The 14008-nt window shown below is 42.7% G+C and overlaps 1 protein-coding gene across 1 annotated transcript in view; it reads right to left on the bottom strand.

Moving 5' to 3' along the window:
* The window catches only part of LOC107298460 (laminin subunit beta-1-like), a gene marked incomplete at its 3' end in the record, with an annotated part of 36246 nt that overhangs the window by 14357 nt on the left and 7881 nt on the right, over positions 1 to 14008 (bottom strand). Inside the window, exons 2-5 of the mRNA XM_029286529.1 lie at positions 9370 to 9545; positions 7538 to 7661; positions 5243 to 5316; positions 2253 to 2441 (exon numbers count right to left, since the gene is read on the bottom strand). Of these exons, the coding sequence (XP_029142362.1) occupies positions 2253 to 2441; positions 5243 to 5316; positions 7538 to 7661; positions 9370 to 9545 (563 nt within the window). The remainder of the gene's footprint in view (positions 1 to 2252; positions 2442 to 5242; positions 5317 to 7537; positions 7662 to 9369; positions 9546 to 14008) is intronic.

The raw sequence follows: 14008 nt of genomic DNA on the forward strand, positions 1-14008 counted from the left end.
TGGGTCTCCTCAGGGTGCCGTCGGCCAAGCAATGTCGGCTGGCGACCCCCAGGGGGAGGGCCTTCTCTGTGGGTGCCCCCGCCCTCTGGAACGAACTACCCCCCGAGATCCGGATGATTCCGGATCTCCTTACTTTCCACCGCGCCCTCAAGACATGGCTTTTCCAGCAAGCGGGCCTGGCCTAGGGAGGATTTTAAATTGGGTTTATTTTAAGAAAATTTTAAATAGCACAACGTGAAATATTTGGTTTTAATTGGTTTTATTTGGCGGGGATTGTGGACGCGTTTTTGTTTTTAAATATGTTGTGAGCCGCCCTGAGTCCCGTCGGGAGAAGGGCGGGATATAAATCTAAATAATAAATAAATAAATAAATAAATAAAATCCAAAACTTAGTACTGGTAATCATCGACTTTTGACGGACTCCACACAACCTACTTACAACCTGATTTCAAAGTTATGACAGCCAAACACACGCACACCCTGCAATCGCATTTTCACATATTGGATGCTTGGCAGCCAGTTCACCTTTATGGTCATTGGCAGCATCCTGTCATGGTGATTTTTGACGGGTTTCGCCAGTTTCCGGCATTTGTTTCTGGCTTCTGTCAAAACCCACCCATTTGATAAAATAGATTAGTTAAAATGAGCATTTTGTTCTATTAATGACTGCCACAAATATGTCGTAAAATCAGGTCTGGTCACATGGCAGCAATACCGATAGCACTTAGACTTATATACTGCTTTATTGTGTTTTACAGCACTCTCTAAGCGGTTTACAGAGCCAGCCTATTGCCCCCCCCCAACAATCTGGGTCCTCATTTTACCGACCTCGGAAGGATGGAAGGCTGAGTCAGCCATGAACCACTCAGGATCAAACTGTTGGCAGTCGGCAGAGTTAGCCTGCCATACTGCATTCTAACCACTGCACCACCCACAGCTCTGGTGACCCGTTTAATGATGCAATGTTCCAGGCTCAATTATGGTCATAAACCGAGGACCATTTGTACTTGTCAAATCTGCTCTGGACTTTCTAGCCTGCTCTTCCTAGATGAGGAGCAAGCAAAATGTGACATTCTAGTTTAGCTGTAATCTATGTAAGGAAATAATAATGATAATGATAATGATAATACTAATAATATGCTGGTAGCAACCCGTGCCAACCATCAGCGCCAGCCAATTTGAATGTTCAGTTGACTGAGGTTCATGTTTAATGAATAAAAGATAATAATAATAATAATAATAATAATAATAATAATAATAATAATAATAATAATAATAATAATAATAATAATAATAATAATAATAATAATAAAGTTAGAAGGGACCTTGGAGGTCATCTAGTCCAACCCCCTGTTCAGGCAGGAAACTCTACACCATTTCAGACAAATGGTTGTCCCATCTCTTCTTAAAGACTTCCAGTGTTGGAGAATTCACAGCTTCTGGAGGCAGGTTGTTCCACTGGTTAATTGTTCTAACTGTCAGGAAATTTCTCCTTAGTTCTAGGTTGCTTCTCTCTTTTTAAACTTTTAACAAAAGGTTCTCACAAATCAGACGAAATTGACCAGTTTCCTTCAGGGTCATACTCCCAGTTTAACTTTCGTATTCCCGTGGCTACTGTTTGATAAACCATAGAATTGTACCTCATCCATTTAGCCCCAAGAGATTCACCTCCAAAACCAAAGTACGCTTTGCTGCTTTCCAAATTCCTTTCCACAATTGTGACTGTCTGCATTGATATTCAGAGCTTGAGATTCTACGTTCTTATCTGCTGCTTAAAAATTAGTTTGAACGTCTGATTGATCTTTCTATTTCGTGAACACGGTGAACTGCACTACAGTGAATTAGACCATTACTTTTTCTTCCCTCTATATTTTCCACACTGACAGGCAGCCCACCTTAAAAACTTTCACAGTCCTTACCTAAATTAAATCTAGAATATCCTGCCTGCAAATTATGTTTGCTATCAGACTGTAGCCCTTCCTCAGAGCTAAGTATCTATTTGTATTCTAGTCCCGTTAATCCCAGTCCAGAGAGACAAACTGAACTATGAATGAGCTTATTTTGCCAGAGCTGCATAGAAAACAGTGGTGAATTTGGGGAGGGGGGAGAGGGATTTTAATCTGCTCAAGTAAATAAAGACTTATTGCTTATCTTCCCCAGGTTGATCATATAATTACAGAGATATAATTCTCTGGTCTTCCAAGGGATATTGCCAATTGCATTTCATTCTACTTCCATAGAATAGCACTGACTTCACCATAGCTGGAGGGCTCAATCTCAGAGTATCGCTCGTCGCACATTGCTTGATTGACATGTGTTGGGATCTGAGTGGGAACTGCTGGGAAGAGCTTGGAGCAGTTGAAGGCAAAGTAACGGTAAACTTTCCAGCTTTGCCCAAAATCTGATGAGCGCTCAATGAGCATGGCTGCAGGACGGAAAGTCTGAAAAGGAAGGAAGAGACGAGTCAACTGGAGAATATTTGTCGCTGCTCTAGCTAACTTCCCTGTGAACCAATAAGAGATGGTCTCTGCATTAAAATGTCCAAAACATACATGAATACCAAAACAAGTCAGGTATTTGGGAACAAAAGAGACTGACTTTTCTAGATGCAAGTTTGATTTTCTTTCTTTTTTAGATATATTATTTATTTATTTTTTTAACAAAACATAAGTCACTCAATAATTGGTAAACAGTGTGTTGTTTGGGTAACATTTGTGAAACAATTAATTTCTATAATCTGTCTTCCATATATTAATTTTGGTTGATATCCTCTTTCCCCAAAATATCCTTTTTTGCAAACATTGAGTTAATACAATTCTTATTGTTTTAATGAGTAACAATTAAATATTTTTTTCCCAATATTCCTAAAAAATAATACGGTAATCATATTAGTATAGTATTTCTTTTCTTTTCAGTCATTTTGGTTGCCTTATCATAAATCCTGTTACAATCCTTATTTTGGTTTATTTCTCCCATCAAATTCTAGATATTCTTACTAATAAAGATTTTCTCAACGATTAATACAGAACAACTTTGCAAGTTTGATTTTCATTCACTTTCCCCTCTCTCCAGACCTCCTGCATATTTCATTCATTCATTCATTCATTCATTCATTCATTCATTCATTCATTCATTCATTCATTCAATTTCTATATAACTGCAGTATATTTCCATGATATTATGGAAGAGTTCCCATGACTTGCTTAAGAATATAATACATTTTTATTTTACTAGCACTTTTCTTACATATTTCCACCTGTGGAATACCTACAGGACTTGTCCCAGAGGGTTGTGTGTCAATTTGTCATAACACCTTGTCGGATCAGATGCTGCAGTGATTCAGGGAGTCCCATGAAATAGAAGGGAAGGGTCTCACATGTTTTAATGCTCCCCACCCCTCAATCAGGTTTTAACTGATGACTGGACCCATCTAGCTCTCTGATGCAGGATATCTCCTCCCATAGTCCCAGATCTGCTTGGGGGAGCAACATATGGATGTTTCTGCCACATCCAGGAAACTCCACCAATTGCTGCACCTAACATGCCCTGCAATGAATTGTTAGGATAGTTCAGGGGTGTCAAACTCAATTTCATTGAGGGCTGCATCAGTATTGCGGTTGCCCTCGGGGGGGTGGTGGCCTACTGGGTGGGTGTGGATGGAGTGGGTGTGGCCTATTGGGTGGGCATGGCCAGCTCTACATCGTTCGATTCAAGGGTGCCTGTGGGGGCCTGGGCAGGAGTGGGACAGATCTGAGGGTCTCTGGCAGAAGGGGGTGGGACCGAGGCAAGTGCCAAGGCATGGTCCACTGGAGGAGCCTCACTGCCTGCTGCAACCCCTCCGCCGGAGCCCATCAAGCCGGATATGTGAAGTAGGCAAGGGCCATTTGCTGGCCACTTCCAGGCGATGGTGCATTTCTTCATTCCTCACAAAGGGTGACACTTCCCCAGCATGCACCCAGGGGGTGGGGCCGACGCGGCAGGGGCTGGTTCCTTGCTGTTTCCAGATGCCTTGTGGAGCTAAGACCGAATGCGTTTCAGCATAGATGGCCACCACAAAATTGTACATTGGCTCCCGGCTGACCTGGGCCAGGGCCAAGGCAGTGGAGGCCGTTCCCTCACTGTTTCCAGGATGGCTTCGCGGGCCACATGAAACCACTTCGCGGGCCGCATCCGGCCCCCGGGCCTTGTGTTTGACATGTCTGGGATAGTTTCACTCACTGGCGTCACTACAAAGCAGTGCTGAGATCAGTCACAAAAAAGAGCAAAGTTATCTCAACACTGTTTGCGGTACTCATGGACCAGAGGACCCCATATTAAGCTGGCTCTTCAGCTGTGCACTGAAGGTAGCTTATTCTGAGGCTGAGGGTCTCTGGATTGCAAATCCCAGCAACCCAAGACAGCATGGCGACTGACTTGAAGTTATGTAGCTCTGGCCCAACAAATCTGAGAAGAATCAAGTCGATTCTAGACATAAGCAACATCTATATACCCTTCAAAAGAGGTTCTAGATTAAAAACAGAAATTCCTGCCAAGTTGGGTAACATTTATGTGCCAACTTAAACGTTAACAATATTATTGTATTAACATGTACGAGTTTCACAAGTGCAAATAGCCACTGGGATGCATGCATGGAATAATAATCAAATGTGTAGCAGGCAGGGAAATCTTTAAACTCTTCCCTGCCCATTGGGGTTTTTATGAAAATCACTTCTTTAAAAAAAGAGAGGAAATCCCCCATTGGCACAAATTTAAATTGGTCCAAAAACCTAAGTATTTGCAGTAAAGCACATTCATGTACACCGGGGGTAGTCAACCTAGGCTCTTTTATGACTCGTGGACTTCAATTCCCAGAATTCCTGAGCCAGCATGGGGGAACTATGGCCCCTTCATGACTTGGGGACTTCAACTCCCAGAATTCCTGAGACAACATGGGGGAATTATGGTCCCTTCATGACCGCTGGACTTCAACTCCCAGAATTCCTGAGCCAGCATGGCTCAGCTTTGAAACCTCTCCCTTTTCCCTCAGCACGGCTGGCTCAGGAATTCTGGGAGTTGAAGTCCACGAGTCATAAAAGAGCCAAGGTTGACTACCCCTGATTTATACACTGAATTTCTTTTAATAACATCAGAAAGTAGAACTATTCAATACTTTTGTCAGATACTTCTTCTACCTCCTATGAAGGCAAAACATCTAATATCGTCTCTAGGGCATCTATCAATTCCTAGTTCCTCAGTACATTACCTTAAATTTCATTATGAGGTGAGTAAAGTGGAATTCAGCTTCCAGGTCCAATCGAATGCTGACCTGCTCTACTCCTGGAGAGGGACAAAAGGCAAAAATGAGACCTTTCTCACGGACTCTGCTCAAGTAGTCTTGATATCTTGTAATGCTCAAGAAAGCAGGGACTTGCTATCTAGCGCCACCGTCCTCTTTCCAACTCCCCTCCATTCATTTGTCTTCATGAACTGAAGGGTGATGGGTGCAGTAGGAAGTTTAATGTGTCATAACATCTTCCCATATGACTGAGAACTTCAATTATTCAGGATTCCAAATTATGTGTGGAGATTCCAAGAATCGGGTTCTCTTCAACAAACATGCATCTTCTATCTAACCCAAAGAGGATGGCAGGATGACAAGACTGCAGCAAAAAGGCTGAATTTAGATAACATGTCTCCATTTCCTCTGGTCATGTATGGAGACAAAATCTTCCATAAAGCTTTGAGATTAGAATAGAGTAGAGTAGAGTAGAGTAGAGTAGAGTAGAGTAGAGTAGAGTAGAGTAGAGTAGAATAGAACAGAACAGAACAGAACAGAACAGAACAGAACAGAATAGAGCTGGAAGGGACCTTGGAGGTCTTCTAGTCCAATCTCCTGCTCAAGCAGGAGAACCTATACCATTTCAGACAAATGTCTGTCCAGTGTCTTCTTAAAAACCTCCAGTGATGGAGCACCCATGATTTCTGGAGGCAAGCTGTTCCACTGGTTAATTGTCCTCACTGTTAGGAAGTTTCTCCTTAACTCCAGGTTGCTTCTCTCTTTGGTCAGTTTCCAACCATTGTTTCTTGTCCTGCCCTCTGGTGCTTTGGAGAATAATTTGACACCCTCTTCTTTGTGGCAGCCCCTCAAATACTGGAATACTACTATCACGTCACCCCTGTTTCTTCTTTTCTTTAGACTAGCCAAACCCAAATCCTGCAGCCGATCTTCATATGTTTTAGTCTTCGGGCCTTTGATCATTTTATTTGCTCTTCTCTGAACTTTTTCCAAAGTCTCAACATCTTTTTTATAGTATGGTGATAAAAAAAGGGTTGCAGTATTCCAGGTGTGGTCTCACTAGGGTTTTATAAAGCGGTACTAATACTTCGCGTGATCTTAATTCTGTTTATAGCTCTCATCATACAGCACATTCTGAGAGACAAAAGTGTCTGAGATACAAAGGATGTTGCCAGCAAGCATCATTCTCAATTCTTACTGAAATACTTTGATTTAATGTCTCAGGCTATGACCAGCTTTTCTCTTGAAAGTCTTTAAAAATAGTCCCATAAAGCTGCAGATAACATTATTTTTTTCTACTGCTCTGCTATAACTTGTGCAATCTTCTCCATATGATTTCAAACTTGCAAAAACATTGAAAGACCATAGGAATCAGCATTCTGGAGAATGTCTATCCATGTGGTTGTTAAGAGTTTAAACCATTTACTGGCACATAATCAATTGTGTGCTAAATTTATATTCTGCCTTTCCTCAAGGCAGTTTCTTTGAAGATCTCCATTCATTTTATTCTCACAGCTTAAATCTTGTAACATAGGTTGGATGAAGAGAAAGAGAACAATTGGCTCAAAATGTTCCCACTGCTGAAATTGGATTTGACCTGGTCCTAGTTCAACTTCTTAACCATGGCATCACATCGACTCCTACAAGTACAGATCCCTGTAGTTCCAGTTTAGCCAGTGGTGACTGATACTGGTAATTGTAATTGCACAGTATTTGGAACAGAGTCTGTTTGGTGTAGTGGTTTAGGCATCAGATTAGAACAGGGGTCTTCAAACTTGGCCCTTTTATGACTTGTGGACTTCAACTCCCAGAATTCCTCAGCCAGGCACGTGTGCCTGGCTGAGGAATTCTGGGAGTTGAAGTCCACAAGTCATAAAAGGGCCAAGTTTGAAGACCCCTGGACTAGAAATGTGGAAACTGTGAGTTCTAGTCTCACCTGAGGCACAAAGCCAGCTGGTGATCTTGGGCCAGGCATTCTTTCTTGCACAATCTCTCTTTTTCACTTCATGAAAAATATAGTAGGGTTATCAGATCTGGACTTCAAAAGTCGGAGAGTCCACTATGGCAGCAAATATAGTGGTGCCAATATAGGGTCCGCTGGGCTTTTCCAGCCAGTCAAGATCTGGCAACACTAATGATGAAAAATGTTTTGTTGGAGACCAACAAGATCTGGAGATGTGTAATTTTTGGGAGTTGCTGGACATCTGGAACCAATGAAGATGAAACATTAGCTTCCATAACTCCCAAATTTCTCATTCTTACCATTCTCAGACTGCCACCAGGTCTGTTCACCATTCTGGCCAGTAAGGTAGATGACATTCTCAATGTGGTGGCTCTCACGGAAGGAGGATGAACGTGAGTCACAGATGAAGCATTTCTCAGAGTCCTATCAAAAGAATCATTCTGGTTTAAATATACAAAAGCACTGCACCTACCTTCAGTAACTTTTATGGTGAGTGTTACCAGTATTCTCTAGTCCAGGGGTCTCCAAACTTGGTAATTTTAAGACTTGTGGACTTCAATTCCCAGAATTCCCCAGACAGCATGAGGAATTCTGGCAGTTGAAGTCCACAAGTCTTTAAGCTGCCAAGTATGGAGCCCCTGTTCTAGTCAAAAGACAACTATATCGTATTTAACCAGAGACAACATCTATGGTCTGCAGAGACAACTTGATGCCTAGTGGCCAGGATGTAGCCCATAGATTCCAATCAAAACACACTTATAAACATATGAGCCGTGGTGGCACAGTGGTTAGTAGTAGTANGGGGGGGGGAGGATATGCTGACTCTGTAAACTGCTTAGAGAGGGCTGTAAAGCACTGTGAAGCGGTATATAAATCTAAGTGCTACATTCTGCGATGGCTCTATCTAGTCACTCACTGCTGCCCAAGACAGCATTGTGAGGAATTTCTTTGTGTTTAGCTATCTTATGTGAAGGAGTATCAGAACTGTATCGGGGGACATCTCTGTATCATATAACTTGTGGGGTAGTATAACTTATTGACCAAAAAAGCTACCTGATTCTTAAATGGACCAGGAGGACTTTAGTGCCATTGTGTTCCTTTTCTTCAACTCTCCAACTCTTCTCTCTTGTCTTCAATCATCTAACTTTCTGCCCCCCAAATTCTCTCTTGTCTTCAGTCATCTAACTTTCTGCCCCCCAAAGTCTCCCTTGTCTTCAATCATCTAACTTTCTGCCCCCCAAATTCTCTCTTGTCTTCAATCATCTAACTTTCTGCCCCCCAAATTTTCCCCCTCCAATCTGATGCTCACAGGTAAGTGACTCGGGTGGCATGCAACAAAGCTAAAAACAATGTATATTAAGTTTGTTGTTATTAAAAGCTTTAAAATTCTAAAGGCACAAAACTGTGTGTGTGTGTGTGAAGAGAAAGAGAGAGAGAGAGACAGACAGACAGAGAGACAGAGAGACAGACAGAGAGACAGAGAGACAGAGAAAGAGGCAGAAAAGCAGGTGTTAATTACACTCGAACAATCTCATTATTTTGCCAGTCTCCTGGAGTCCTCTAGGACACAACAAGGTCTTAAAGAATTTCTGGAAAGTTAAAAGGGATGAGGCAAGCCTCACTTCAAAGGAAAGAATATTCCATAAATTTGGGGGCACAGCAAAAAAAGGCCATCACCTTAGACCTGCCAAACGGGACCCCACATCATGCCCTGTCTGCTAGATCTGGTGGGACAAGCAGATGTAATCAGGGAGAGGCTGTCCCTCAAACGACCTGGTTCCATGCCATGTAGGGCTTTAAAGACCAAAACCAACACCTCAGACTAGAGCTGGAAACAGACTGGTAACCAATGCAGCTTGTTGAGCAGAGGTGTAATGTGTGCTATTCCAGAAACACACATAACTGCTCACCCTGTTGCATTCTTTATTAACTGAAGCTTCTTCTGGAGACTCTTCAAGGGCAGTCCCATGTAGAGTGCATCATAGTAGTCCAGCCAGGAGGTGACTAGCACATGAGTGACTGTAAATACAGCCTACAGTGGAGTATACTGCTTTTTATAGCTGGCCCAATAACATTTTTCTGCAGTTGTTTTAATACTGTTTAGACATCACAAGTTCTCGACCAGAGTTACCTGAAGATGGCTGACAATGCAGTACTCTTGAGGCTCTTCCAGGCCACATGTTGATGTCGTGCTCAGGCTTTGGGTCCTCCCAATGAGCAGGTTTCCTGTGGCTGGGTAACAGCTACCTTCCAAACAACCATGGTATAAATCAGGCTCTTCTGTGCCCTGAACATCACCTATCCAGCCTGGTCAAAGAAACAAGAGAACAGCCTACTCAGTCCGTTTTAAGAACGTATGAAGTACCTTGGCATTGAGAAAAAAATATGATCTCATCCAGAAAGACTAGTGCAGTGGTGGCGAACCTATGGCACGCGTGCCAGAGGCGGCACTCAGAGCCCTCTCTGTGGGCACGCATGCCGTTGTCCCAGCAGAGTTCGCCAGAGTAGCGAGCACGTGGCGTTTGGAAGCGACAGGGCAGGAAGTGAGCGAGCAAGCATCATTGGCCCCCTGGGGATGCCCTGGAGATGGTAAGGGACTGGCCCCCACCGCCCTGGCTCCGGACACGCTCACCCAGTCTGCCATGACCACTGCAGCCATGCCCACCCAATGGCCACGCCCCCACGCCCCCCCAGGGCACCACAATGCTGATGCAGCCCTGGCACTTTGCGATACTAAGTGGATTTTGGGTTGCAGTTTGGGCACTCGGTCTCTAAAAGGTTCGCCATCACTGGACTAGTGCCTTGTGTCCCCTCCCTACAAAGAAACCTATTCACGATTAATAATAGTGTCAACTAGGTAAATGACTCCAACCTGGTACATCCAAGCCAAAAAAAAAATCTCAAACAGCAGAGATGAAAAGAAGGTAACTATTGTTCCAGAAGGAACATCTAAAGCACGGGTAGGCAACCTTTTTCTCTTTTATGACTCGTGGACTTCAGCTCCCAGAATTCCTGAGCCAGCATGGCTCAGCTTGGAAACCTCTCCCTTTCCCCTCAGTATGGCTGGCTCAGGAATTCTGGGAGTTGAAGTCCACGAGTCATAAAAGAGCCAAGGTTGCCTACCCCTGATCTAAGGGCTAGATTTGCATGTCACGGAAACCCAGTTACTCACAAGAATTTTAACACCTTGCTAACACAGGTCATCCTCAATGTACGACCACAATTGAGCCCAAAAATTTTATTGCTAAGCGAGACACTTGTTAAGTGAGCTTTGCCCCACTTCCTTGTCACGGTTGTTAAGTGAATTGTTGCCGTTGTTAAATCAATAACATGGTTGTTAAGTGAATCTGGATATCCCCCTTGACTTTGCTTGTCAGAAGGTCGCAAAAGGGGATCACGTGACCCCCCCCGGGACACTGCAACCATCATAAGTACGAATCACTTGCCAAGCATCTGAATTTTGATCACATGACCATGGGGATGCTGCAATGGTCGTAAGTGTGAAAAATGATCATAAGTCACTTATTTTAGTCCGTTGGTAATTTTGAACAGTCACTAAACAAATGGTTGTAAGTTAAGGACTATCTATATTCACAAGAATTTTAACAGATTGCAGATATACCATATTTGATTGCTTCTGCTTGGCTCTTCCTGCCAGAGGCCATTCTTCTTATTTCCCCCTCCCCCCAAAAAAGTCAACAAATAGAAACCAAGAATAAACCATGGCTTCTGATCCTGGCATGTTAAGGGTTTCCATATCCCAGCTGGCCCATCTCAGTAATTATAACCAAAATTTGAGCTTCGGGGCTCGTTTAGCTTTTGCTGTTGATTAGACCGGCCAGCTGGGAGCAACCGCTCCAGAAAATGGTTCATTCTGTCTTGGTGTGAAATACAAATGCATTGTTGTAAAATCCTAGAACTACCTGCTAGCTCGATTCATGAGTTACCATTAGGCATCAGCGGAAGAAAACAGATCATGAATTAAGTACCCTCCGGATTCTGGGACTGACTCACCGTAAAATGCTTTTTAATTCTAGAGGGAATAGAATGAAAAATAAAATCTTATTTTGTATTCCCTTGCCGAAGAAAAAGCTAATAACCGTGATTTTTCTCTCTATACTAATGATCTACTGTGCACATTCTGAAAATTAAAATAATAAACAAGCCCATATCTGGGAATTCTAACTCCCCCAGCAACGCAGTCCTCAAATGCCTACTTCTGGCTACGGGGAACACAGTACCTTACTCATTCTCTGGGGACCCTTTCCACGTGTGGTGGGGTTTTTGCAGTGAAGTCTAATCATCTCTCTTGAAATCTAATGTCCATAATGGAATTGCATAATTAGAATCCTAAGAAGAACCAACTGGGGGTTAAGTAGGAGCAGGGCTTTTTTTCTCATAGAACGCCCAGAACGGAGTTCCGGCAACTTTTTTGGATGGAACCTTGTTGTATGATGTGTGTGAGTTCCGGCACCTTTTTTTTTTTTTTTTTAGAAAAAAAGCACTGAGTAGGAGACAGAATTCCTCCCTGGGGACCACACGGTCTCATCACAAAGGTACTTTTCCAAAGGCAACTAGACTTTTTCCTGGTTTTTTCCCCTTGAAGACATTTCACTTCTCATCCCAGAAGCTTCTTCCGTTCTGACTCATCGCCTTTCCCAGTTGCCCAGTTTTGTGACACCCATTGTGCCACCCATCCTACCTACAGTTAAAGAGGACAGGTAGTCCTCAACTTACAACCATTCATTTAGCGACTGCTCAAAGTTACAACACCGAAAGAAAAAGTAACTTATGGCCGATACCTGCACTTATGACTATAGCTGCATCCTCACGGTCACACAATCAACATTCATGCAACTGACATTTCACAATAGTTGCAGCATCCTGGGAAGATGCGATCACCATTTGTGACCTTCCCAGCCACAGCTTCTGGGAGAAGCAAAGTCAATGGGGGAAGTTGGATTCACTTAACCACGTAAATCACTTAACAACAGCAGTGATTTGCTTAATAACCGTTGCCAAAAAGATCATAAAACTGGGCACGACTCGCTTAACGATCATCTTGCCTAGCAATAGAAATTCTGGACTCAGTTGTGGTCATAAAGTTGAGTACTACCCATCGTACAAATCTTGGTAATTGCCATTGTTATCTGTATTGTTATTTTGTTTACCTTATGTATTTTTGTTGCATTTTATGTCTACTTTTTAATTTTATTAATTACAGGTTAACTATGGGGCTGGAGAAGACTCCTGCGAGTCCCCTGGACTGCAAGGCGATCAAACCGGTCAGTCCTAGAGGAGATCAACCCTGACTGCTCTTTAGAAAGCCAGATCCTGAAGTTGAAACTCAAGTACTTTGGCCACCTAGTGAGAAGGAAGGACTCACTGGAGAAGAGCCTGATGCTGGGAAAGATTGGGGGCAATAGAAGAAGGGGACGACAGAGAATGAGGTGGCTGGATGGAGTCACTGAAGCAGTAGGCGTGAGCTTAAATGGACTCCAGAAGATGGTAGAGGACAGGAAAGCCTGGAGGAACGTTGTCCATGGGGTTGCGATGGGTCAGATACAACTTCGCAATTAACAACAAAATGTTTTTATTGAAGTGTTTCCTGGCCTAAAGTTCACAATAAAGATTTTGATTGGATTAATCTCATCAACAATATAACTTGGCAGTGTCTCTTTTCTGCCATGTCCTAATGATTTTGCTTTTGTCTCATCCCCAGCCCATATGAGAAAGTGTTTTGTTGTTTTTAGCTTAAGCGATATAAAATCTGTTATACCTGACCACACATAACATTGCAGGTAAATCAAAGTTGCCGGTAGTGGGTAAAGTAAGAGCAGTACTTACTGGTCATTTGGGGCACATCCTACCCCCTCTGATTCCTGATTGGCCTCATCTTAGGAAAGTCTGTTTCACTACTGATCAAAATCTACTTCCTTCTAAGTTAGATCCATTTTTTCTGCTGCCTTCTACAGCAATTCTTTCTCATCTTGTACATGCCAGCCTTGCGGTTACTTGGAGATGGCTATCATAACTCTGCATTGTTCTCTGACCCGTGTCTGAATTTCTGTCTGATAAACTACTGGTGTAAGTTGGGCTGCACGTCAAAGGACTGACAGAAACATATTTACATAGTGAGCTACAGCAGACTAAAGACAGAAGGAATTAGAATTATTCTTCAAAATGGTGTCTCTTAAATCACTCAACGAATGAAGTAGAAAGAATATTGTATTCCTGGCCTTCACTGTCTATATTCTAAACTCTATACCAGGGTAGGCAACCTTGGCTCTTTCATGACTTGTGGACTTCAACTCCCAGAATTCCTGAGCCAGCCATGCTGAGGGGAAAGGGAGAGGTTTCCAAGCTGAGCCACGCTGGCTCAGGAATTCTGGGAGTTGAAGTCCACAAATCATAAAAGAGCCAAGGTTGCCTACCACTGCTCTATACTTTTAATCAACTCAGAGCTAAGATTCCAGGTCAGAAGAATCTGATGGAACCCATTGATTCAAACTCCTACTCAAATAAATGGAAGAAATTAAAAATGCAACCCTGCGGGGGATACCAACATGTCTAGATAATAATAATAATAATAATAATAATAATAATAATAATAATAATAATAATAATAATAATAATAATAATAATAATAATAATAATAATAATAATAGTAAAGTTGGAAGGGACCTTGAAGGTCATCTAGTCCAACCCCCTGCTCAGGCAGGAAACCCTATACCATTTCGGACAAATGGCTGTCCAGTCTCTTCTTAAAA

This window comes from Protobothrops mucrosquamatus, unplaced genomic scaffold (assembly GCF_001527695.2).
Source record: "Protobothrops mucrosquamatus isolate PMUCROS unplaced genomic scaffold, P.Mucros_1.0 scaffold3995, whole genome shotgun sequence".
Lineage (NCBI taxonomy): Eukaryota > Metazoa > Chordata > Lepidosauria > Squamata > Viperidae > Protobothrops > Protobothrops mucrosquamatus.